This window comes from Triplophysa rosa, linkage group LG14 (genome assembly GCF_024868665.1).
Source record: "Triplophysa rosa linkage group LG14, Trosa_1v2, whole genome shotgun sequence".
Lineage (NCBI taxonomy): Eukaryota > Metazoa > Chordata > Actinopteri > Cypriniformes > Nemacheilidae > Triplophysa > Triplophysa rosa.
In genome coordinates this window covers 19740194-19766816 of record NC_079903.1, presented here as the reverse complement: position 1 = coordinate 19766816, position 26623 = coordinate 19740194, and the positions used below count along the sequence as shown (strand labels likewise).

At 38.3% G+C, this 26623-nt stretch overlaps 1 protein-coding gene across 1 annotated transcript; it reads right to left on the bottom strand.

Moving 5' to 3' along the window:
- Positions 1 to 21508: 21508 nt before the first annotated feature.
- Positions 21509 to 22545, bottom strand: LOC130564488 (psychosine receptor-like). The gene has a single exon (XM_057350568.1). The coding sequence runs from the start codon at positions 22376 to 22378 to the stop codon at positions 21509 to 21511; it is 870 nt and encodes a 289-aa protein (XP_057206551.1). The 5' UTR covers positions 22379 to 22545.
- Positions 22546 to 26623: the final 4078 nt, after the last annotated feature.

Below are 26623 nucleotides of genomic sequence, written 5' to 3'. Positions count from 1 at the left end.
AAGCGGATTACCTGTCCCACATTTGGTTTGTTGAGTGGTGGTCAGTCACCCTAGTTAGACTGTGCTCTTTTGTGTTGTCATTATGCGCGTTTGGGTTGAATAGGTGCATGTGCGCATTTGCGTGGAACGTTTGTATACTTTAACCACCTCTGAGGATAGTGGGGGTCTCGAGTCACTGGCACTGTTATCTTGGGGGTCGCGGGCTGAAAAGTTTGGGAACCCCTGCTCTAGGAGAGCTGGACACGGCCGTAGAAGGTCCTTAACCCACCAGTATCTGCTCCTTTGTGCAAGGAGGAACAGGATTAGCAGTGCCAGAGCCCTACAAAATAACCTCCAGTAGGCCACTGGTGTGAATGTCTCTGACCAAACAATCCGAAACAGACTTCATGAGGGTGGCCTGAGTGCCCGACGTCCTGGGCCCTGTGCTCACTCTCCGGCACCGCAGAGCTCGATTTTCATTTGCCATAGAACACCAAAATTGGCAGGTCTGCCACTGGTGCCCTGTGCTTTTCACAGAGGAGAGCAGGTTCACCCTGAGCACATGTGACAGACGTGAAAGGGTCTGGAGACGCCGTGGAGAACTTTATGCTGCCTGTAACATTGTTCAGCATGACCAATGCGGTGGTGGGTCAGTTATGGTCTGGGGAGGCATATCCATGGAGGGATGCACAGACCTTTACAGGGAAGACAATGGCACCCTGACTGCCATTAGGTTTCGGGATGAAATCCTTGGACCCATTGTCAGACCCTACACTGGTGCAGTGGGTCCTGGGTTCCTCCTGATGCACGACAATGCCCGGCCTCATGTGGCGAGAGAATGCAGGCAGTTCCTGGAGGATGAAGGAATTGACACCATTGAATGTTCCCCATGCTCGCCAGACCTAAATCCAATAGAACACCTCTGGGACATTGTGTTTCGGTCCATTCGACGCCGCCAGGTTGCACCTCGGACTGTCCAGGAGCTCAGTGCTGTCTTGGTCCAGATCTGGGAGGAAATACCCCAGGACACCATCCGTCGTCTCATAAGGAGCATGCCCCGACGTTGTCAGGCATGCAAACAAGCCCGGTGGGGCCATACAAACTACTGAGTACCATTTTGGGGGGCCAAAAGTAAGTGGAAGCGAGCATGGCGAAAAATATAAGAACGCTTCGAGGTCTCAGAGCAGATGTGTGGGTGTGCTTTGGTTTTCAAAATAAGTAATGGAGTAATGAGTTATATAAAATAATGCTGTTTGTAGGCTTCGCAAGTCATGACACAAGTCACTTGGCTACTGCAGTGCATTAGACAAAAAGTTTATTAAGAAAAGTAACAATGACATTTATTGTGCTTTCACGGATGTGACACCAGCGCATTTACAGCACGGATGAACCAGGGCTTTTATACTGCCCATGTTCAGTGTTTTAACTGTAATGCACCACAACAGCCAAGTGACTTGTGTGAGCCACCTTATCCCCTGTGCTACCCACTTGAGGGGCGCAATCCACAGTTTGAGAACCCAAACCTCTGATCTAAAGGTCCATGCATCGCACATCATGGCCACTCTGCAGAGGTAAGGGATGTTTTTACACTTATCCTTACAGAAAACCCCCGGTGGTGTACAGCATGTTGTATTTCTAGCTCTACTTTTTACATTTTCTATTTAAAGTATTGCAATATATCGCAAATGTGTATCGTATCGAAATACATAGCAATATATTGTATCGTGACCCATACATCGTGGTATGTATCGTATCGGGAGGCCAATACACAGCCCTAATTAATAGTAATATAAATTGTCATATAATAAACAAACACAGACTGGAAGTTAACTTCAGGGCAGGCGCGCATGCGTCCGTCCGATGAAACGTCTATAAAAACCTTTAAGTCCTTTTGGACAATATAATTACTTTTATTAATTTAATTCGCTTTGGTATCAACTTTTTTAGACTTTGATAAAATATATTTGATACAATATTTTTAGATTTTTGATAAGACTGTTAAATGTTATATATTTGTATCAGTTACGTGAAATGTGGTGCGTCTGGTTAAATTATGAACCATAAAATCTAATTAATGAGGACATGTGTAACACATTTAGACAGCAGTCACTGTACACAATTTGGCTACAAAAGCCTATTTTTCCATTAAGCTGCACGTTTTACAATATTTCATGGTATATTATTAAGTGCACATGAGAAAAGATGTCTGTTTTTATATGCGAGTGTATACGCCAGGAGGGACCTGCCGCCAGCAGAGGAGCAACTGCTTTGGGAATGTAAGCAGATAGCTCTCTCCAGGTATTGTTGTCTTTGCTAGTGTACTGTTGTTAGAAATGTTTACCTTGTAATAATGTCTGCTGTTCCACTTGACGGTACCGTGTAAAAACAGAAAGTCGCATAGTGTACAGTTTTCTGTATTCAGCGAGTAATTTAGTTTTCTATTTGAACTGTATCTACAGTGACACAGAACAGTTCCTGTCTTTCTCTGTGTATTTTGTATTTTAGTCTCGGTCTGTTGAGAAAGTGAAGATCTCAGTGGTCTGTTTCTACTTCCCAGAAACTCTTACTGTTACTCTGCAGCTCCGAGCTGAACCGCCATCAAAGCATATCAGGCTTTTGCAAGCGTCACTCGCAGTGTGAGGGAGAGAAATTGCTTGGACTGCCAAACAGAGATTTGAGCTGGAACTTATAATACTACACATACATGAAGTTAGTTATTTTATCCCTGTAGGGAAAGTGAGTTTGCAGTTTTGTTTGTGTATAATATTATTGTATGATTATTTTCTAGGTTATTTTACCCAGTGGCTGGGATGGAATATAATCCAGCACTTTTAAGTGTCTACACTTGATGGGTCATTTAAGTGTCTAAAATGATGGGTCATTTTCAACCCAGCATTGGGTCAAAAATGAACAAACCCAAGTTTTAGGTTGCAAATGAACCTATGCTGGGTTGTTTAAATCCAAAATGCTGGGTTGTTTCAACCAATTGATGGGTAAAATCAAAGAATTTTTTGAATTAATTTAACCAAGCGTTTGGGTCCGTCCCTTTTTGACCCAACGCTGGGTTGAAAATAACCCAGCGTTTTTTTTTTGTGTATTATACCCAACATATACATTTATGAATAAATATATGAATTATTGAATACCAAAATTAAGAATAAATGAAAGAACAAAAACCAGTTGCACATTACAATGTGAACAATAGGACAGTAATTAGATTAGTTTTAAGAGAGAGAAATAACTTGCCCATGCAGGAAAATTGTGAAAAATGCCCATTTAAAATCTGAAAAATTATCCACATGTTGTTCTAAACCCGCATATTTGCCAAGGAACAAACAAGGAGCAATGATAGAGCTTTTAAAGGTTGTAAAAGATTGTTAATAAAACATCATTTATGGAGCTTTTACAAAGTTCGGGAGGAGCACGTGCCGATAACTAACCCGGCTGGCTTGCTATGACCAATCTCACAATCAGTTAACTAACCCGGCTGGCTTCCTATAACCAATCTCACCAATCATCTTTTAGCCCGGGAGAAAACCCCTACAAATAGACAAAGACGCCTTACCCTCATTCTCTCTAGATTTTTGCAGCATCCCTCCTCCACCCCAACTTCTCACCATCAGCCTATTTTTACCGCAGCATAACGGGGGGGGAACGACCTGAGTCCAGACACACACCGGACCCGGGGCCCTCTCCCCGGGACAGTACGCCAAATACGCATAATATCCGTCCCCAATCTTTAGTTATTATACGCGAGGCGAACTCATGAAAAGTATCATAAGAGCATTTCAACAACAAACCCATATTTGTTCTTGTTCACTTCTTGGGTGCGTTCTTAAAGCACCAGTGCCTGATTTCTTATTTCCATTTAATTTGATTGATTTTCTTATGGTGTCAATGTATAATGTACATAGCACCCATTAACTCTGATCACTTAAATTTCTCTCTTTTTAAAAATAACTCTTTTTCATAAAGTGAACGGCATCCAGGAAATGTTGTGCGTTTGTGAGAGAAGCAGGCAAAGATAATGAGAGAGAGGTGTTGATCTGCGTTGACCGAGAGCAGACGAAACTCACGCTCCACAATTCTCACATTATCCTTATGATTCTCCTCACATGCGCGTTCTGCTATCTGCTGCTGTTTCACATTTAAATTAGAATGGTAATGACCTCATATTCCTTCTGGTGAAAGAGACACAGACAGAGCGCCAGATCGTCTCTCATTTGCGGCGATAGCGCTTCAGCAGGTTTAATACAGAATTTGGCTTTGTTAAATCGCCGTCTGTGTCGCTGGGAAGAGTTCACGTGTGTGCGTGAGCTCATGCAGACATGCTACATTGAACATACTACATTGATGCTGTTTAAGGGAATTGCTACATCGCACATATTACGTTGACTGTGTTTAAGGGGTAGTATCATTTTAACGCTATGTGTAATAGAGACAGTTTAAGCGAGTATGTCTGATAATGCAGCCCACATGCTATTTTATGAAGTTACACACCGCTATTCAAGTAGCTACTGTTAAACCATAGTAGGAAGGACTGAAGATGCAGTTTAGTAGCATCGCACGCCCATTTACCATTTTGCACAACACGCCTCATTTTTGCCGTCTCTGGTGAGTCCAAATGAAATCATTATAAATATCGCATCCTCCTACGCGGACGCATTTTAATGCACCTGAGAGGGGCTCGGATGCAAGAAGGCAGAGAGAGCGGTATAAAATGTGTTTCCATTAGGCATAGAGTGGAGAGAGAGCTTATCTGTGTTTTTTTTCTCACTCATTTTCTGCCTCCCGCATTTCACACCCAGGTGTTAGAACATGGTTTTCCAGCCCTCCTTTGGAAAGTGTCCAAGGTGCTTTCCGCACAGAGCTGCACGCTAGCGCGTTCACAAGCACACATGCTCGGTCTGGCTCGTGGCCATATAGTCTTGCCATCGGGTTCCTTTATAGGGGGTAGTTTAATTTTCAGCCAACCTGTCTGGCTTCACTGGCATTCAACAGTCGGACTGGTCTATGCCGCGCACAGTGTAACCTCATGCATTATAACGGCATCACAAACTGGGCCCAGATCTATGGCCGAGGACGACTGCTTTTATTGTTTTTCACAGTTGGTAGGAAGAGCATTGGCCCTCATGTTACCTGGCACTCGTAGCTTTTTATGCTATAGCCAGCGCTGTAGGCATCTATAACGTGCTGTGAGGTAAAACGTTCAGGTTGCTGGATAAGTGCTGGGCAGCATATGTTATAAGACAAAGCTGTCGTGGAGTGTTAGCTTCGCTGTTTTCCCTCCCTTTCAAGGTTTAATTGGTGAATCAATCTACACAAGCTGCGATGCCGAACCGTGGGCCTCATTTATCAACAGTGCATTCGCACAGATATGTGCGTAGTGTTTGCGTAAGAACAGATTCACGCAAAGTGTGGGATTTACCAATTTGTATTTAAACGTAGAATTGGACCAGCAGATCACTCCACTTTTTTTGGAAATAGGCTCATTCTCCAACTCCCCCAGAGTTAATAAGTTGAGTTTTACCGTTTTGGAATCTATTCGACCGATCTTCGGGACTGGCGGTAGCACTTTTAGCATAGCTTAGCATAGATCATTGAATCCAATTAGACCAGTAGCATCGCGTTCAAAAATGACCAAAGAGTTTCGATATTTTTCCTATTTAAAACTGGACTCTTCTGTAGTTATATCGTGTGCTAAGACCGGCGGAAAATGAAAAGTTGTGATTTCTATGCCGATATGATTAGGAAATACAGTATACTCCCATTCCAGCGTAATAATCAAGGAAATCTACTGCCGTGCCTGCTGCGGCCATGTTACGGCAGCAAACTTCCTTGATTATTGAAAATGAAAAGATTAATGCAGAACTTAAAAACATACAACTGCTTAATGAAGAGAAGGAGAGATGCGCTTGCAAAACTGAACACTGATCAGGCACAATATATTTGTCTATTCATTTTCCTATTAGCCTACTTTCGGGGATCGACAGGTGACATCTCAAAGATTGATCGCGATCGACGGGTTGGCGACCACTGACTTAAGTCAAAGATACTCAACCCCGCTGTAGAGTATCTGACGCTGTCTACAGATGCGCGCTCGCAAGTAATTCCAAGTGCGCAGTCCACAAAATCAGTTCATACACCATAAAACACCTTTTATACAGACACGCAGTTTACAGAGTTATATATATATATATATATATTTAAAGTATATATTACATTAAAGTATAACTATTATCTACATTTCTCATAGAGGTCAAGCCAAGTAACCATTCATTGCATTGATAACGGCTGCTTGGAGAAAACAAACATACATTTAGTCATTTTGTCTTAGAGAGAGAGAGAGAGAAAGAAAGAGACTGGTGATATTTGCGTACGTGTGCTTTCAGCTGTTCCTATCTTTTTTCTTATATTTAGAATAAATTTTAGTTTGAAAGTTTTAGTGAATAATGATTTATGCGTGAAAACGTCCGTATGCAGGTTTCACGCACAAATTTGTGCGTACGCATGCTTAGTGAATGAGACCCAGTGACATTAGCTGGGTTTTCACAGACTGGGTCACATATTGGCTTTTATTGTCTCCTCAAGTTAGACTAAACCATCAAAGTATGAGGATGTGGTTTTAACAACACAATCTCAAGGTGAAAAGGTAACTATACGATGTGGCTAATTTCGGCTAATTCGTATGAATTCGTACTTTCTCATTCGTACATTTTAGCACGATTTGCTAGCGCCAGTGACGTTTGCATTAGGGATGGGGCTTCAGTAATGCTTTTTTCTAGTAATCGCACGCTTTTGTTCGATTCACAACGTATGAATTCATACAAATAAACCACCTCGTACAATATTTACAAATTCCCTTGAGATCAGGTTGGGTTTTTAACACTAAAATTTATTTGACAAAAAGGCAAGCTTAAAGGGATAGTTCACACAAAAATAAAACGTCTGTCATTATTTACTCACCTTCGAGTTGTTCCAAATCTGTATACATTTCTAGTTCTAATGAACACAGAGAAAGATATTTGGAAGAATGCTTATAACCAAACAGATCTCAACACCCATTGACTACCATAGTAGGAAAAATTACACTGTGTTTAACAGAACAAAAAATTATAAAGTAATTTTTCCTACTATGGTAGTCAGTGGGGTCCAATAACTTTTTGGTTATAAGCATTCGTCCAAATATCTTACTCTATGTTCAACTAAACAAAGAAATTTAAACAGATTTGAAACAACTAGAGAGTGAGTCATTCATGACAGAATTTTCATTTTTGGGTGAACTATCCCTTTAAATGTATGGGTTTTAGACTAAGATACAGTACAAAAACTCATAAAAAAATAAGCTTGGAGAAGATAGCATACATTGAATTTACATTTATCTATTAATAATATTTTGTTAATTCTCTCATTTTAAATAGGCATTGAGTCATGAGCTTTACATAGTTTTTGGCAAACATCCATTCTTCTCAAAGCTGAGCAAAACTACGCAACAATGCATACAAAATGTTTAATACATCTTTACCAATATTTGAATAAAGGACGAAGGTGGACATCACTTTTGGCCACTACTGTTTATGACACATTTTTATATTAAATTCAGTCAGTATTTGATCTTATATCGAAAATGATAAATTATGAAACATCCATCACAAATGTAATGCCGACTCATTAGTAAATGTGAAAACCATTTATATGTTGAGTTTATTTGGCATCAAAAACTATAGAAATGTCAATTCTAACTTCAAGACAAGCAGTGAGATTATACGGGGAGCAGAAGGGTTTATTTCAGCACACAAGTTAGACGTTTTTATTTATGTGTGAACCTTTAAGAAATGAAAGTTGAAATGCTTCACACTACAGTAACCTAAGGGATAAAATCTGTCTGTTGGGTTCACACAGGCGTCCTGCGGTGAGGTGCAGATGTCATTAGCACTCTGAGAACTTTGGTAAAGACCCTATAAAAAGAGAACGCTGCTCTGCTAATGGAAGAGATGAGGTAGCCGGTCATCAAGAACACAAGCACATATACATTCATCTTCATAACCGCGAGCGCATCCATCAGTCCATCATTATCCATTAACACTAACTGCTGAGAACCAGTGAAGAGAGAGTCGGAAAATCAACAGGGTTGTGCTTTGCTGTGCGAGGCCGTGAGATGAGAAAGGGTTTTAATGATAGATAAATGTTGGGCAAATGGCCTAGAATTCTCAATACGTGAATATATTCGATTAGGTTTGATTTATATTGTGCATTTTTCAATGCATTTTGTTCATTGGCAGCTTTACAGAATAATACTTTGTGACCCTGGATCACAAAACCAGTCTTAAGTAGCACGGGAACATTTTTAGTAAAAGACAAAAATACATTGTGTGGGTCAAAATTATCGATTTTTCTTTTATGCCAAAAATCATTAGGATATTAAATAAAGATCATGTTCCATGAAGATATTTTGTAAATTTCCTACCTTAAATATATAAAAACTTTATTTTTGTGAGTGGATGGTCTGCCACAGTGCCCCTGATTAACAACTTCAAAGGCAATTTTCTCAATATTTAGATTTTTTTGCGCTCTCAGATTCCAGAGTTGTATCTCAGCCAGATATTGTCCTATTTTAACAACTCATATATCTATAGAAAGTTTATTTATTCAGCTTTCAGATTATGTAAAAATCTCAATTTCGAAAAATTGACCCATAAGACTGGTTTTGTTGTCCAGGGTCACATTTGGTTTCAATTAAGGAGTCGTCCGTACTTAGATTCAGGAATATAAAGGCGTAATATATTTATCTGTGAGCAAACTGAAGCAACGAAAGAAAAACGCACAACTGTCCTTTATGTCTGTAGCAAAAAGCTTTAAACCGACAGGAGGTTTTAGGTTGGAGGTTTGTTGATGAGCAATAAGGTTTATTAAGTCTGCTATCTGTGTCAGTGATGTATTACTTGAACAGATGGTGTTTGCTGAGGTTAATTCAAGAGGAATGGATTGATCTGTTTTAAGAGAGAACAGAGAAAAGACAGATTTTTTAACTGAGAGAGAGAGAGAGCAGAGAGAGAGAATTTAAGAGTGTGTTTGAACAGCGAGTCTGTGGATCGCTGATATGGATTCACCGTTTGATTGGCGGGTGTGTCGCCGGCTTGACCTAATGCCACATCTCAAAACCACTGGCAAGAGCAGTGTGACAATCTCTCAAACCCGCCGCATGTGTGTGCGTGTGAAGTATAAAGACAGAGAAAATGAATGCGTCTGCATTCTGGCAATGGCGAACAATAATTATCCACAGTGTGACAGACAATGAGATGCCGTTGCGACTTTTTCTCTTCCTGACAGCAGAACTGTGACGATATCTCTCCCGCCACACGCTCGTTTCCCGCAAAGCCGACGGGGAAATAATGCAATCGTTCAAATCACCCCAAATCACTCCGGTGTCACCAAAACAACCGAGCGGGTTTGGCCGACATCATTTTCTTTGTATTTAATATACGCAATGTATCAGGTGTTAGAGGACATGAACTCTACAAATAGAACACGTTGTTTCCCTTCCATAAACCATTTGGTGTTTCTACCGTGATGTAGTTCATGCATCAAGACGACTTTGTTTTTTGTTTCAGTGGGAAACAAATGATGCCAGCAGAACGACTACATCCAGTGAAATACACAGAAATGTGTTTATCGTATCTTGGAGAGGCTTTGTGTGTTTGCAATGACTTGTTGGCATCCTGATAAATGTTGAGAGATTTTGTATAACATTTTAAATGCACGGCCAGGGGAATTTGTCTTTGTGACTGTTCATATGCCACCATGTACCAGCTCTTTGACCTTTATTATGCATCGCTGTGGCTTTTCAGCAGTCTGAGTCACTCCGCTTGTCCATGTTGACTGCGTTCCTGACTGGAGTGTATAATTTGAGCTTTACGGTGTGAAGTCGGTTGACTGGTGGAGTTCCTGGGTTGACTGGTCATCGGATTTATTTTCTGCTGCCCATCAAGGATAAGAGCCATAACAGACACACTTGCACTTTATGGCCTCTCTTTCTCACATGCACACGTGGCCTTGTGCCTACGGGTAAATCACAGCCATGCTGCTGAAGCATCTAATAGTGTGTGTGCGAGTGTGATGTTGCTGTAGTATATAAGCGGCGAATGCGGAGAAGCCCATGGTCAAGTGTCCTCCTCAAGGGCGCAATGGGGACCGTGTGACAAAGTACACAGCGCAGGCATCGTTTAGGACATTTGGACATGTTGCTTTCTGTTTGGAATTGTCATCATTATAAAACGTCACCCATGTCCTGTTTTGTCAGATCATTTGTGCAGAATTTGAATCAGCCGTTCATCTGGTTCCTCTAAAACGTTTGATCTCCTTCATGACTTCATCTGTAGGCCCGTGGATGGATGGATATGTGACGGGCAGGAAGACTTAACTAAGTTAGTTATTGTAATTTAGGAAGTGCTTTTGGGTAGTTCACAAATATACCGTGCATGTGTCTTGTGATGTGACAGCAAAAATGTAGAAAACAAACTGGCTTGAGCAGATCATTACCAAATAGCGCGTCCTGCGCGAGTGCGTGATCGCATTAGAGATAATGAGCTGAGACAGGAGACAAAAGGTATACTTGATTTTATTTCATGCTTATTACAATATCACAGAATATTTGTTTTCGATTTTAATCGGATCATTTGAAGTAGACACTTCAAGCTTTCTAAAGACCTCTCTCTTGTGTCTGTGTGGCAAGTGTTCGCTGAGTTTACGTACATTTTTGTGACGCGAGAGGTATTTGCGGAGACAGAGACGGCTGAAAGCCTGTTTAGTTTCTTTATTTTACAAATGCACAAAGTTTTGTTATTATGAGTATAGACGAATAAACGTAGATCTTTCACAGTTTCGAATGATGTATTAGTCTTATTTGTATGACCAAAATTGGTAATTTTTACCAAATTATTTACCAAACTTTATTTGGTTAATTTATACCAAATTATTTGGTATTTTACCAAAAAAAAATAGAGTATTTTTATTCTCTTTTCACAGTGATGAGAAGTGTCGACCCCTGAGTGTTAATAATATAGCCTATTTTATATATTATTTATATTTATAATATAAAATAACAATGAAGATAAAGTAAATCTCTCTTGTGCTTTTTTTTCTAAATTTACACATTTATTTGTAACTCTGTTTCAACAAAGCAAAAACTCAAAATCAATGACATTTCGGGAGCCTAAAAACACCAAGTTTTGAAAACAGGATTCAGAGTGCAAGGTTTTGGAAGCCATGTTATTGTCTCTGTTTAAGCTACAAAGGTGTGAATTTGTGCAAATGATCACGTGAGATGTTGACAGCTTTACGCAAAGGAAAAACGTTTTGTGCATTGTTGTTGTGTGAACATATCTACAGTAAATTGTTTTTCGCCTGTTTATGTTTCCTTAGAGTACAATCTTAAAAATGAAGGTGCTAAACATTGCCTAAAACCATTTTTTCGTTCCATTAAAAACAAGAAAATGTTCTTTAGACTACCGAAAAAATTACTTGTTTTTTAAAAGAAAAGTTCACCCCCCAAAAAAGTGTTTTTTTATTTACTCGCCCTCATGTCATTATAAACCTGTACGACGTACGTTCTTCTGCAGAACACAAAACAAGATATTTTGAAGAACGTAGGTAACCAAACAACACTGGCCCCCTTGACATCCTGGACACAACACCACTGAGACATTTCTCAAAATATCTTCTTTTATTCCACTGAAGAAAAAGCTTATACAGGTTTTGAACCGCATGAGAGTGAATAAATGAAGACTTTATGTTTTATGTAGCTTTGACTGAAAAAGTTATTGAAATGAAGAACCTGAAATGATTACTGAAATGGAGTAGCTGTCCATCACAAGTCTACATCAACAATCTTCTTAAAACTTTTTACCATGGTTACACAGAGACAAACAGCCTTTATTGAAATGTAGCCCACTTCATCATCCCGCCACCATTAGTTAGAGTACTACAGTCGTGACCAAGCTGTTGTATTGTCTTCTCCAAGCAGCCGTTATCAATGCAATGAATGGTTACTGGCTTGACCTCTATGAGAAATGCAGTCTTACTAAAAGTGCAGACAGTAAATAGCATTAACTTTAGCTCGAGTAGCCAAATCACCCATTTAAAAAGTTGGCAAATGAGTAATGGACAAGCATGCTAGGTTTAACATTAGCAGAGCGCTAACACAAGTAGTCGCCGCTGTGACGGATCGGCCCATTAAAGCAGGGCTCAAAAGAGTAATGGACCCCATGCCTCGGGCTAGCACCAGGTTTAGCTCCACTGGCTATTATGCTTCCCCCGGGAAGGAGTGTGTGGATAGAAGTCTTTCTTGCACATACAGTGTATACGCATGTGTGTGTGCATATAAGCATGCACCGGACCGCCTCCGTGAGAAACGGATGTATCCGTCTCTGGCTGAAAACCCTTGCTGACCACACACAGCATGTGTAATGATGCCCAGTTGTGTGCTTAAATCTGCATCTCCAGTGATGGTTTTTTGAAAGCATGCAGTGAAATAAATTTGGAGGTAGAGCATCCAGACTTTTTTTCATTAAATATCCTTAATGTACTTCTAGCCATCTGCCATCATTTGTAAAGAAGCGGAGCTGTTTCTTTGGCATTGCAAATAGTGTTTTTTTATTATTCTTTAACGTCTTTGAGAAGATACGTTTGCAATGTTATGTATTCTGACTACAAGCGAGCTCCTGAAGTTTGAATGCTCAAATGAAAATGCCTTTTCAATGATGAGATGAAAGATATCTTTTACAAAAAATAAAGTGACTGAAGTGTTCGGTTGTCACTGTTTGTTTTCTGTCGCCCGCAGAAGTAAATCTGACACTGCAGGTCACATTCAAGTTAGGAAATCATTTTTGACTTTGATCGTGGAAATATATCATTTTAAAGCTTTTAATATCTTGAACATTTTGTATTTTAAGAAATCAGTCTTTATAGTTATCTTTGTTGTTATGTTTATATTTGTTATAGTTATGTTTAACGTTTTTTACACATATTAAAAAGGCTTTTTCTGGCAAGGTCTTGGATTTTTATATGTTTACTTTTTATGTTGATATAAAATATACATATATTTTATTTTAGTTTTTGTTTATTATTATAATTTTAGAGTCTTAAACTTATTTCAGTTCATTTCTGATGCAACATTTACCTTTTTTGTTTAGTTTAAGCTTTTCCAAAAAAAATTTGGCCCATAGTTTATTTGATTCAATAAACAGAAACGTTTTCAGAGTTTTAATATTAGTAAACTAAAATATATAACCTTGGAAAAATATAATGCTAAAAAGTGATGGGGCCTATAATATTAATTTTTTCAAAATAAATTTCATATGCATATGAATATACTTTGACTCATATACTTTGACTGCTTTTAATAATTTACCAACATGAGAAGAAAAATGCTTGTGGCATTTTGGCAGGTTTCGCATGATAGGAATGGTCAGGCTGGGGTAATTTAACATTAACATTTAATTGCTTGATTGAGGTCTTTAATTAGACAGGAAATTGCATCATTCGGTTGTTGAGAGACGCAACGAAAATAACCTTCTCCTACAGAGAAGTCAAATGTATCACACAGATTTTCTCTTTCATGCACGCCTCCGACCGCGAAACACACATGGACAACTACTTCCTGCAGTGCAACTTCAACAAGTTCACTTCACTTCTCTTTTTTAGCTTTGAGAGGGGCCAGCTAGACAAATCGGCAGGAGATCTAAAATAGATGGTGTGTTTACACATGCATGCTCCCTCTTGTGCAGAAAAGCAATAATTTCTTATTCATCGGATATAGCCCACTCCTCTGATGGGTTCAGCGAGCATTTTGTCAGACTGATTCAAACTGTTAACTTGTATGTTTGTGAATCTTTTAAACCGTTTCAATATAAAAGCGGAGGCGTTATTTTGTTTGTTGCACCAGTGTTTTTTTTTAATTACATTTATTGCTTTTTATGGCATTTATTTCGTTCTATTGCATTGCTTCAGTCTTTTTATTGCAATGTGAGGTCGACCAAGTAGCCCATTTCATTTTACTTTAAATGTAACCAAGATATAGCAATTGATACATTATTTGGCATAAGGCTTTGAAAAGCCTTTCAAAACGAATCCGTGAAGAAAAATCTGATGTCGGATGAAGGTCACACGACTGACCTTGTTGTTTAATCGTAATGTAACCTGAAAGACAAGCATGTAAAATGTAAAATTTTCTATCATTTCATAGCAATACACTAGAGTGCCTTGGAAAAGAAAATGATAATAAAGAAACCGTCTGAGAAAAAGTAGACTCGGGCAATAGTCTTCATTTGCTCTTGTGATCTCACAATCATTTGATTTTGTCCCCTATGGGGTATTTCAAAGTTTGTTGTATATGCTTGTCATTTAGCCATTTCATAAGGTTTGTGGTGTATACATACAAGTATAACATCAAACATATCCAGTGTGTGACCCTTATGTTGTTATATTGCTGCCTGTGTTGTTTCAGCTAGTGACAAAGAGAGAAATATGAAATTACCCGTAGCATCCATTTTGGTAATGCATCATAATTAAGTAAAATTATAATAAAAAAAAACTCCCAACAGAACTTGAGGTTGGCATATATGGCAATTTGATGAGACTGAGGGAGAGATGCTGTACTAAGGTTTGAGTGAAATTTTCCCCACACAAATACTCAAGTGCACTCTATATATACGCCTCTTAAATTAAAAGCGTTTAGGTTATGTCATCATTAGTGAGGGAATGACTGTCATAATGTGCTAAAGATCATTGAAAAGTTGGCTTGGATCACATTTTACACATTTCTGTGAGAAGACCATTGCTGGAGTGTGTGTGCGGCTTTTTGCTGCGTGTGTATGCATGCGCTGTGTTGTTTGTGTATGTGTGCTGCTGTATTGTAAGAGTATGTGCGGTGAGTTTTATATTTGTGCAGTGTGTTTGTGCAGTGTTGTGTGTATTTTGTTCTATATGTGCGTCTGTGTGTGTGCAAGCTGTGTTGTGTGTCTGTCTGCGGTGTACACATTGTGTTGTATGTGTGGGACTGTGCTGTGTGTGTGCGTGCGGGCATGTGTTGTGTGTTTGCTTGCTGTGCTGTGTGTGTGCACTGTGTTGTGTGTGTTTCCATGTTTTGTTTTGTGTGCGGGCCTGTTGTGTGTGCTTGCTGTGTTCTCTGTTTGTGTGCACTGTGTTGTGTGTGTGTGTGTGTGTGTGTGCGCGCTGTGTGTGTTCTCTGCTGTGGTGTTTATGTTTGTGTTCTCTGCTGTGGTGTCTGTGCTTTGTGTGTTCATATGGCGTTTGCTGTGATGTGTTGTGTGTGCGCTGTGTGTGTTCTCTGCTGTGGTGTTTATGTGTGCTGTGTGTGTTCTCTGCTGTGGTGTTTGTGTGTTCTCTGCTATGGTGTGTGTGTGCTTTGTGTGTTCTCTGCTATGGTGTGTGTGTGTGCTTTGTGTGTTCTCTGCTGTGGTGTTTGTGTGTTCTCTGCTATGGTGTGTGTGTGCTTTGTGTGTTCTCTTCTATGGTGTGTGTGTGCTTTGTGTGTTCTCTGCTGTGGTGTTTGTGTGTGTGCTGTGTTTGTTCTTTGCTGTGGTGTGTGAGTGTGCTTTGTGTGTTCTCTGCTGTGGTGTGTGTGCTTTGCGTGTTCTTATGGTGTTTGCTTTGATGTGTTTATGTGTGTGCTGTGTGTGTTCTCTGCTGTGGTGTTTGTTTGTGTGCTGTGTGTGTTCTCTGCTGTGGTGTTTGTTTGTGTGCTGTGTGTGTTCTCTGCTGTGGTGTGTGAGTGTGCTTTGTGTGTTCTCTGCTGTGGTGTGTGTTGTGTGTGTGTTTTCTACTGTAGAGTGTGTTTAGTTGTGTGTGTGTGGCCGCAGGTTCTCTTGTCCATAATCAGACTTTGAGTGCACAAAACTGTGATATTGATTAGACATGGTGAGAGCATTTTCAATTAGCACGCAGAGAAAGAGGCTAATGAAATTTAGCCATGCGCTAATCACCTGGAGTTTAGAGAGCTGGCGAATGAAACCACTGAAGACTCGCACACCTGATTCAGCGTTCTGTTTTCTACACATCCCTCCCCTTAATCTTATTCAAATGAGCATAATAAATATGTTTCCTGAGAGAAATGACAGCCAAATGTTGATGCTCGATGGGAAGCAAATTTTCTTTGATAAAATATTTAGATGTACAAACAGATCTGTATGTAATATTAAACACTTTTCAAAAGTCGTACTGTTTTTCTCACCTTTGGATTCAGATTATGCATGTGACAGAGGTTTATCCCAGTCTCATAGAATTGTTTTATTATGTTTTGGATGTACAGTAGCCCCAAAAACTTTTGTCATTGCTATATAAGTGGCATTTTTTGTTTAAGAAATATTACATAAATACTTTTAGATTTAGTGAATAATTTTCTAAATCAAGTGTTTGAAACTTGATGGTTGTCTTTGTAGGATGTTGATGAACATGTCTATAGTTAATGTAATGCACCTGTTCACACATCTACTAAAAATTGCCTCGTCACCAGAAGTTGGTTTGATGTTTTCTTGTTTTGACATTTTTATTGTCAGTTGTGTCCAAATAAAGTGTAACAATAAATTAGTCTGTCTTTTTATATGAAGCACATGCAGCAATATGTAAAATACTGTAATGCCTCTGACACTCGTGTCGACTGATGCGTTTGTATGTGCAGCACCACATTACAGACATGAACATAGCCGAGCAGATCCTCACTTTCCACAATGACTCCTACTTTCATTGGTCTCTGAACGTCATGGTGATGACACTTAGTTTGTTACTATGAATACCTATGTAGATGCACCGTATATGGTTGTCTTAACAACCATATGCAGTTTCATCACTTAAAATGAGGAAAGTGCAGGCAGTCGGTCTATTGGGATAAAAGCGTCTGCAAAATAACCAACACGAAAAAGTGTAGAGTAGTATGAAGAACATCCTTTTAGTCGTAGAATGTAACACTATAAAACACAATAAGTCATGTTTAGGCATGAAATGAACATAACTGAACGTGAAGTGTTGAAGCAGCTAACGCTGATGCGTTCAGGACCATGGACAGCTCTGCAAGCTCTGCGATGACATCACAGGATGATGCAACGAATAACTCGCAAATATTTCAGTGCTGTACAATTGATGTTTTTTCAGAGAGTGTTTTTAAAAGCATAAAATTGACTCATGTGATTCACCGGAAAGGATATTCACTGTTGAGTTACCGAGTCGGTACGCATTCTTGTAGTGCCATCAGCCAATCACTGTTGTCATGTTGTCTTCATCTGCAGCTCTTGAGTGATCCATCACATGGTGTTTACGGCACAGGTGACTTGCTACCAAAAACTGCCAAGAACTGAGCGCCAATAAGAAAGCAGGTCGTGTCAAGTTCACGCTCCAGTCGGCTTTTAAGATGAATGGGGGAACCGAACAGATCGCGCTCTTCGGGTACTGTAGGCCGCCTTGGGTTGTGCATATGTGTCGGAATATCATTTGTCTTTTAATGAAGATGTGAATATGCTTTTGGCTTGTGATGAATGCTAGAAGATCAATCCTTGTTTAGTACACAGACAGATAAAGCATTATGCTGTCTGCTCTGTGTGATGAATGGACTCTTTTATGCAATGAGCGTCTGTGATGAAAAGACTCGCAGTGAGAACTTTTGCATAAGTGCTTCGTTTGGTATCTGTGGTGTAGCGCATCTCGACCGGGGATCTCTGCCAGACACACACACACACACACACACACACACTCACGCACACGCACACGCACACACAGATGGACAGGTAAAAGTTTGATTAATGCTCTTTTTGCATTATAGGACCATTAAATGCCCTCCTCACCAATAAATCAATCACCAATTCATGCCTATCTTGCTCTCTCTCTCTCTTTCCCATTGCTGCTCTCTCTCTCTCTCTTTCTATTCCCTCTCTGTGTTCCCTCCCTCTCTCTGTATTTTCTCTGTCTGTTCTTTCTTTCTGCGCATTCTGCTGTTTAACTCTCTGATCACACAGTTCCTGGCTGAACTCTGAAAATGAGAACAGATTTACAACCCTGCTTGGAATCCACTATTGCGAGGATTAAATGAAAGAGAGAGAGAGAGAGTTTAATGAAAGAATTTAGAAAGGAAGTGTTGTGGAGGAATCAATAAGTAGAGAAACAGGAAGTGGGCAGCAGGAAGTGCAAAAAAGGGGAAATAAAAACCACAGATAAATGTAGGCAATTGGATGGAAGGCAATAGATTAAAAGAACAGCCGATGTGTTTCTGATGATTGACCAGAAGCCAATAGATTTGTGTTTGCTCATTGGACAACAGTCAATAGATCCCTGACTGATGATTGGCTGGTGGCCAGTAGCTCTGCGACTCTTGTAACCCGTGTCTGTCACGAAACGCTTGCATACCTGTTTTTTTCATGTGTTACATGATTCCTATTACGCAAGTCTATATATGTATTGCGAGAAGCTTTATACAAATAAATTTGTCTTAAATTGACCAACAAACACAATGACTCCAGTGCCGATAAAGCATAGTGAGGTGCTACTTTGCATGATTATTTTTGTCGCAGTGCATTCTGGGAAACAGAGTCCTGCATTCAGTCCTAGTGGGGGGTGGTTAAGTCTGACCCTTGCTTTAGCGTGTACTTGCTCTCAACTGTTGCGTGTGGAAGTGTGTTTGACACGTTATTTTACCTCACTGACTGAGAATCTTCGGGTTTTGAACATTCAAGACAAACATGAAACACGTTACCTTTTACTTTCCACAACAGGGAAGACGATTTCACAATTATCTTTCCTCTGTCATCTCTTCTTCTGCTTCCTCACTTCACCGGTAAACCGCTAAATGCTTAATAAATCATGTTTGCATTCATAATTGATGAGCAACACCCCCCTTCTCAAACACACACACAAATGCACATGGAATATTAAACCTCTCTGAAAGTACTGTGTCAGGCATGTATTATCGTAATTGTTTATTGACTGTCTGCAGTTGGATTTTGGATTTTCACTTTGTTACGACTGCGAGTGTGTAATTTACATTTACGTAATGCTGTTTTGTTAATGTCACACACACTGTTTTTTCTATGTCAGTATAAGTCACACATCCAGATTGGTTATTGACACTTAATATTTCATTTATTAATTTATTTATTCATAGATTCATTCATTGATCAAAGTACTGTATGGTTTAGTACCCCAATACTAGCAGATTGTTTTAAAGGACCCATTGCATGAAAGTCACATTTTTTTCTGTGTTTAAGTGCTATAATCGGGTCCACGGTGCATCTAGCAACCCAGAAAAAGTGAAAAACAAGACCCCAGTAAGTTTGTTTTGGTAAGCCTTTCTCTGCAAGCATGTGAGAAATCGAGCCGTTCAGATTTCGCTCCTGATGTGACCTAGATGCAGGCTCTTATTATAATGTTACCGCCCCTTAATCTACACAATTCCACCCACGGTGCTGCCACCATTGTTGTTTTCACAAGCGACAGCGGTGTACGTGACACCATGGCTCGTGGACAACATGCAATGTAGTCGCTGCACAGAGTCCAAACCTCGGAAGAGACAGGAGTGGATTTATTTATTTTTAGTGGAAATCCGTCAGAAACCATAAGTAAAAACCTGCTTGTTTGCGCAAATCACTTCAAGCCGGAGTGCTTTATCAACCTGGGACAGTACAAGCAGGATTAGCTTCAAAGTTGTTCCTCAAGAAGCACGATATCACCAGAGGTGGACGAAGCACACAACTTCCTTACTTGAGTGAAAGTACAGATACTACTGGTCAAATATTACTCCACTACAAGTAAAAGTTGTAAAGACAGATTCTTACTTAAGTAAAAGCACAGAAGTACGTGCTTTTAAAAGTACTCAAGTATTAAAAGTAAATTTCCTTTACGTCAGTTGTGCATATTTTATTGTCGTATACCACAGTATCAGTTGTATTAAAGGAGTAGTTCACTTCAAAATTTGCCCCCATTGACTTTCCATAGTCATTTTTATTCCTACTATGGAAAGTCAATGGGGGCAAATTTTGCAGTGAGCAACTCCTTTAAGAGCTTTATATGTTTAGCACATATATGTTTAGTTTAGATATAATCCATTTAGCCTAATTATCCTCATTAGCCCCCTAGGCCTATATGTATTAATGAGCAGTGTTCTTTTATTTTGTATATTCCCTTTACAAGTTTTAGCAGCAATTTACCAGTAAGTAGTAAGGTTCTTGTAAATAATAAAGTGTAGAAGCCATGTGTTTGTTGGATTTATTACCATTTGTATTACCATAATTTAACTACAAACATAAACTATAGCTAGTATAATGAAACTATGGTATCTTTAGTTGCTGTGGTTTTACTAAAAGATTATTAATTGGAGTATGGTTCCTATATATAGAAAATGGTAAATTTGTGGATACTGTGGTTTTACTGCAAATACAATCCCTGCTGAAAAAAAACAATGAATTTTTTAACTAGAATGAGATTTTTAAATTAAATTCCTCTTTGTAGTGTGTTTTGGGTTTTATTCCAATAGGATTTACCATCCCACCAATAGAATCCATCACATGCAAGTAGACAACAAGTATCCATAGTACAATTCCCATTATAACCATTAAATCCATTACATTTTCTGTTGTATTTTGGGCAGGGTTCTATTGTTTTTATACAGATATACAGGAACACTTCAACTATAGTTACTTCAGTAAAAACATCATTCATTTTCCAATTCGCTTTAAGTTATATAGCAGCAGATCAGAAGTTAACAAGCACGCGTAGCTCAAGGTGTATGTGATGCTTATTTACCGTTATGCCGATCATTTTCATGACAATGTTTCTACGATCTTTGACTGATCGTAACTCACAGATGATTACACCACACTTTAACATGTGCCTTTTTCGTCTATTATTGCTCTATTTGCCTTTTTAGAGCACTATGAACGGTGTAGCAGCGCCTATACGTTTACATTAGTTTAGCGGGGAAGATCCCAGAGTTGCCAGATTTGCGTAAAAAAATCCGCCAAATGGCCATTCAAAGCTTGCCGGAAAACCGAGAGCTTAGAAAAGCTGAAATACTTGGCAACAGTAAAAGGTCCTGGCAGTTCGCAAGCCAGATAAATTGCGCACACAGGAAACCCCACTCCATAGAAACCATTTTCTACTTTTGGACCTTTTTATAAATGTAGTGGAGTAAAAAGTATGGTATTTGTCTTTCAAATGTAGTGAAGTTAAAGTACAAGTACTCCGAAAAAATAATACTCAAGTAAAGTACAGATACTCAGAAAGTGTACTTAAGTACAGTACTCAGGTAAATTTACTTCGTTACTGTCCACCTCTGGATATCACAGTAAACACAATTGAAGTGTCACTGTACAAAATGCATCAGCTGAATGATTAGAATCACAGCATAAGATGCCCACTAATATATGTGAGAGCTGTTACATGTTACACGCAACCGTAAGGATATGTATTATGTTCTTATGAAATCACTGTACGTTGAGTAAAGTACAAGCAGTAGTCTGGTGTAAATCTCTCACACGGGATGGCGCTGTACATTGGTTAGGTTTGTGAGCGGAATTTCTCTCTGAATTCTTCTCTGTCTGGGAGAGCGGTGAGGCGTCCTAAAGGCATTCCCAACATCATTCCGCATGAACACGTACAACACACAGTCCGCAATCGGGTTTAACATATTAAGAATAACAGCAAGTTTGTAAATATAATAAGTTAAATTATAAGTGATCAAAGACAGCAGAAATGAAATACTTAAAGTAAGGGTTGAAAAGGTGTAACTGAGCAGAACAAAGAACAAACTAGCCATAACTAACTGCCTCTTTATAGAAGTTACAGATTGTGAATGAGAGAGAGCTCTGTATGCACCCGCAAAACAAAAAATGATCACTATGTAATAAATCAAGGGTATGATAATCACCAGGTAAACGGTGAAAAGCCAAGAATGCGCAAAAATAAGCGATAGAAACCAGCCAATCAGAGAAGTGCACAAGAGACTTTTAACCGGGCGATGAGATCTGTACCAAATAGGATGAGCGATCAGAAGATATCTCTCTACGGCTACACACGTCATGAAATACGGACCAGAGAAGTAAGTCACAAGGAAAGGTAATATGAAATACAATTCATTTCTTTCGAAGACGAATAAAGGTGAAGCGCAAGCAATCTGTACGAGGTCTGTAATGAGTAGATTTATGACAAATACCGGAGCGCCTTGACCAGATTTGGTGAGAAAGAAAACGACGTAAATGGCCGCACAGATCAAGGGAATTTCAATGCTTAAGATGATCGATATATAAACAACAGCTGCTATATATTTTATGTTTAAGGAACTATTGTACTTTAAATCGTAACTGCTATTGTAAAGAGTGCTGTTAAAGACACTGGTTTCCATCCCAGGTGAGACGTTGAAATGTAGAACGGATGAAGATGTGTCGTTATCTGAAAATCTTACTTTCGGAAGTACATGCCAGACCTAGGATTTGAATTATTTTAGACACTTTGACAAACACATTGGCTGTCATTTAAAGCACATTGAATCAGTATTATCAGATAGTATAAAAATGCCTCTTGTTTTTTCATCTTCGTGCACTTCTTATTCTCACATGCTCGTCTTCATCCTTCTACATAAAAGAGAAAAAAACACTGTAAGTTGTGAGTAACTATGTGTAACTTAAAAAATTATATATATATATATATATATATTAAAGGTATTTCTACAAATTAGCATGCATTTTGGGTTTTTATTGTTTTGCAAATTACACTCCTTGTTTTGTATTTTCAGTTTTTTAGTTGAACCTTACACTGAACTTTCTGAAGAATAATGTAGGCCAGCTAGAAAACTTCTGGTGAACCGTCAGTCATATAAGTATATCTTCAATTTTCTGATGTATAGCTTTAACAGCACCAATAGTGTAATACTTAGTTTGTTTAAACAAAACAATATGACGAAATTAAAATGTGCCGTGATTAATGAACGGGTGAGCATCTTCAGCAGATTTCAATTCGACCGTCAGTTTTCACTCTTTTTGTACGCGAGTTGGCTTATCAAAAAACAGAAAGTATTTGTGCAGATAGTTACTTTATTATCTGGAAAAATGTACCTTAGTTTTTATTTTGTGTCCAAGTATTAATTTTCCTTTGTCCATCCTTTTCAATCCACCTCAGACTGTTCCATCTGCAACAACACTATTCCACAATGTTGTTGTTTTACTGTACATGCCAATTAAACACAGATGAGATCAGAATCGGAAGATTCATTTAAATCAGATCAACCAACTTTTCATTAATTGAGCTTTTTAGAGTGTGTTGGTCATTTTATAATTGCGGATACATCTCATGTCCATGCTATGTATCTTTAATACGTAGTCATCAATATTAATCATCAGTATCTATTTTTCAAGTAAAAAATGACCTTTTCCCAAAACACACCATTACATGGTTTTCATTATGTGTGACTGTCAACTAAGTGACCCATGTAGGTAAACCTCTCTCAAAAGGAATGGATTATCTCAAATAATTTGCATACTGTGATGTCATAGAAGTGTGTGAATGAAAGACTAGAAAGTATATCCTGTCTCTTTTCCCGAATATTGATTCAAATTGCAAACATGTGTCAAGGGTGGAGTAATTAACTGTATTACTCAAATGAACAATGTTACTCAAATATTATTGTTGCAAATTTAAATTTTGAGTTAAATTTATGAAAATGTAAATATACATGTTCTTTGCTTCTGTGTTGAGTATAGGCCCAAAAATGTCAACTCTGTTACTGTCCGCTCTGTTACGTAGTAAGGTCAAAATATAAAGTAAATGTAAAAAATCCACAGCCCTGAGATTGTGTAACGGAATTATTTGAGTTGAGATTGAGAAGAATTTGAGTTTTATGTAAGGACATGCTTGTTCTTTATAGAAAACAAACTTCACATTTTTTCAAAATATCATATATGCAAGATGCATTATAAAATGACCCGTGTGTACGTTAATGTTTACTCTTAACAGCATAACATGGTTGCATGCAATCTGTGTTTAGTACCATATACTGTGGAAACGTTCTAAGATTAACACAATAAAAATACACAATACAGTAAAATACACATTATCAGATCATAACGCTTCAGATAAAGTCTTAATCCCAGACAATTATTCATGCAGCGGCTGGTCAGTTATAAAATATTGATCTTACCATCACTCCTCCAGGTCTTGGCAATGACACGACTTCTGACTGAAAACCTTCTTTTATAATGTACTGATCTGTGAATAAATAAAGCGTTGCACGAATTCTAACAAATGCTATCCATTAGAAAGCTTTTATCATGTGGTTTGCATATGAGAGCTAAAAACAATTTTGTCCATTTAGAACCACAAATGTGTTGCAACGTCCTTATTCATTAACACAGATGAACATTAATGCCACTTCTACAGATTACACGAATAAAGACTGAATATTGTTTGAAACTGTAGGCCTATATAAGATTTTTTGTAAATAAGATTTTTTTTAGCTTTTGTTAGTGCATTCTTAATACTTCATAGTATTACATATTTGCATGATATGTGTCAATTTCTAAAAAGGTAAAATTCTAGGATCACCCTTCAAGGTAAAACACATGTTAACAGCGTTTTATAATGTTCATAACATACTTAAATAATACATACTATATAATAAGTAAATACTAACAATGACAACTGAATCATCATAATAATGGAAGATTATTCATGAGTTTTTATTGAGATATAAAATATTGATCTTACCCTTACTCCACTAAGTCTTGGTAATGGCACAGCTGTGATTAAAACTGTTCTTTTATAATGATCAGGGCCCGTATGTATAAAACTTCTCAAAAATGCTCTTAAGAGTCTTAAACTTTGACTTAAGTGTCAAAAAATTCATAGTAAGAAGTAGGACGTTTTAAGAGAGTTTTGTAAAGAAGCTGAAAGCAACTTTCAGTAAAGTTTAAGACTGATTTTTAAGTTCTGACTTAAGTGTTGTAAATTAAGGACTACAATGATTTAAACACAAAATGGTGCCATGTTGCTGTGACTTAACCCTTGCAGGCTCCCTATTGGCTGATTCAGAGATCAAGGGCAGCCATCATTGTATTCCTTAATTTACAACACTTAAGTCAGAACTTAAACTTTACTGAAAGTTGCTTTTAGCTTCTTTACAAAACTCTCCTACACTTAAAAAAGTCCTACTTCTTACTAAGAGTTTTTTTGACACTTAAGTCAAAGTTTAAGACTACTCTTAAGAGCATTTTTGAGAAGTTTTATACATACGGGCCCTGATCTGTAAAAATCCTGCACAAATGCTAACAAATGCAACCCCATTACTGAGCTTGTGGTTAGTAGACGAGCGCTGAAAACAATTTTGTCCATTTGGAACCACGAATGTGTTACCACTTCCTTCTGCATTAACAAAGATGGGACATGACATGTGTATCAGCCCTGTCTGAAAGAAAAGTTGTATTGCGGTACCAAACATAAAGTAAAAATGTAGTCTAATGTCATAATGAAGTTTATTTAATGACAAATCGGACAAGTGATTTTTACAAAGTTAGAGTTTAATGAAAACAAACAATATGAACTAATCCCTGTTCTAGAGATTTACATACAGAAAGACTGTGAACTGTGATATTGTGGTTATTGTGGTCATTTATTCACCCTCTTGTCATTTCAAACCTCTATGACTTTCTTTCTTCTGCAGAACACAAAAGAAGATATTTTGATAAATGTTGGTAACCCAACAATAGCGGCTCCCATTGACTTGCATTGGTTTTGTGTCCATACAGGAGAAGTGAATGGGTGTTTGGTTAGCAACGTCCTTCAGCGTCCATCTTCTTTTGTGTTCTGCAGAAGAAAGAAAGTCTTTTTCGGACTTTATTTTACAATATTTTACACAACATGTCCACAGATCAGATTTTATGTGCAATGCTTTCTGTGTAATTGCAAGTGGTGCTTGTGTATCATATTCTATTGTCTTTTGTGTCCTGTTAAATTGCAGTGATACTTTTGACACCATATGCTTAAATAATGTATATTTCAAACGGTCTCAAGACTGCATGTTTTGTCACGAGGACCAATGAGATGTGAAGTTATCTATGTGTCGCCATATTTTAACTCATATTACCAAAAACATTACATCTACCCAGATGTCTTTTTTATGTTATATTTGATTGCTTGGGCAGAATTATTAATGTTGCATTAAAACATATTATGGCTGAAATTAAGTTAATTAACTATTTCAACAGGAAAGTATCAAACAAAATGATTCCCGAAAGCACTGGTTTTAATGGCCGTAAATGAGGGAGTTGTGGCGAGAAATGAGTGGTTCTCAATGGACAACACTGATCTCATCTCCTAACATGTTAAAAGCTCTTTGCTAATGTTAATGAGAAGCAGTTTACTCCTTCCTAATGTCACATGATGTGGCCAGAGATCTTCTGTACTGTATGGGACCAGATTCAACTAACAGCACAATTACAAGCTCGTGAAGGTAAGATTGCGCTGTTCTGTACATCTTAATATGCTTTGTATACATGTGTTTTGGGATTTAGATGAATCGTCTTTACTTCATGTTTATTTAACTTCATTTAAAAGCATAAGAGGAGTTAGTATTTACAGTATTTACTGTATATCAATG

Coding starts and splice junctions, on each gene's coding strand:
- LOC130564488 (XM_057350568.1), bottom strand. CDS start 22,378: ATGGAAACCAGTGTCTTTAACAGCACTCTTTACAATAGCAGTTACGAT.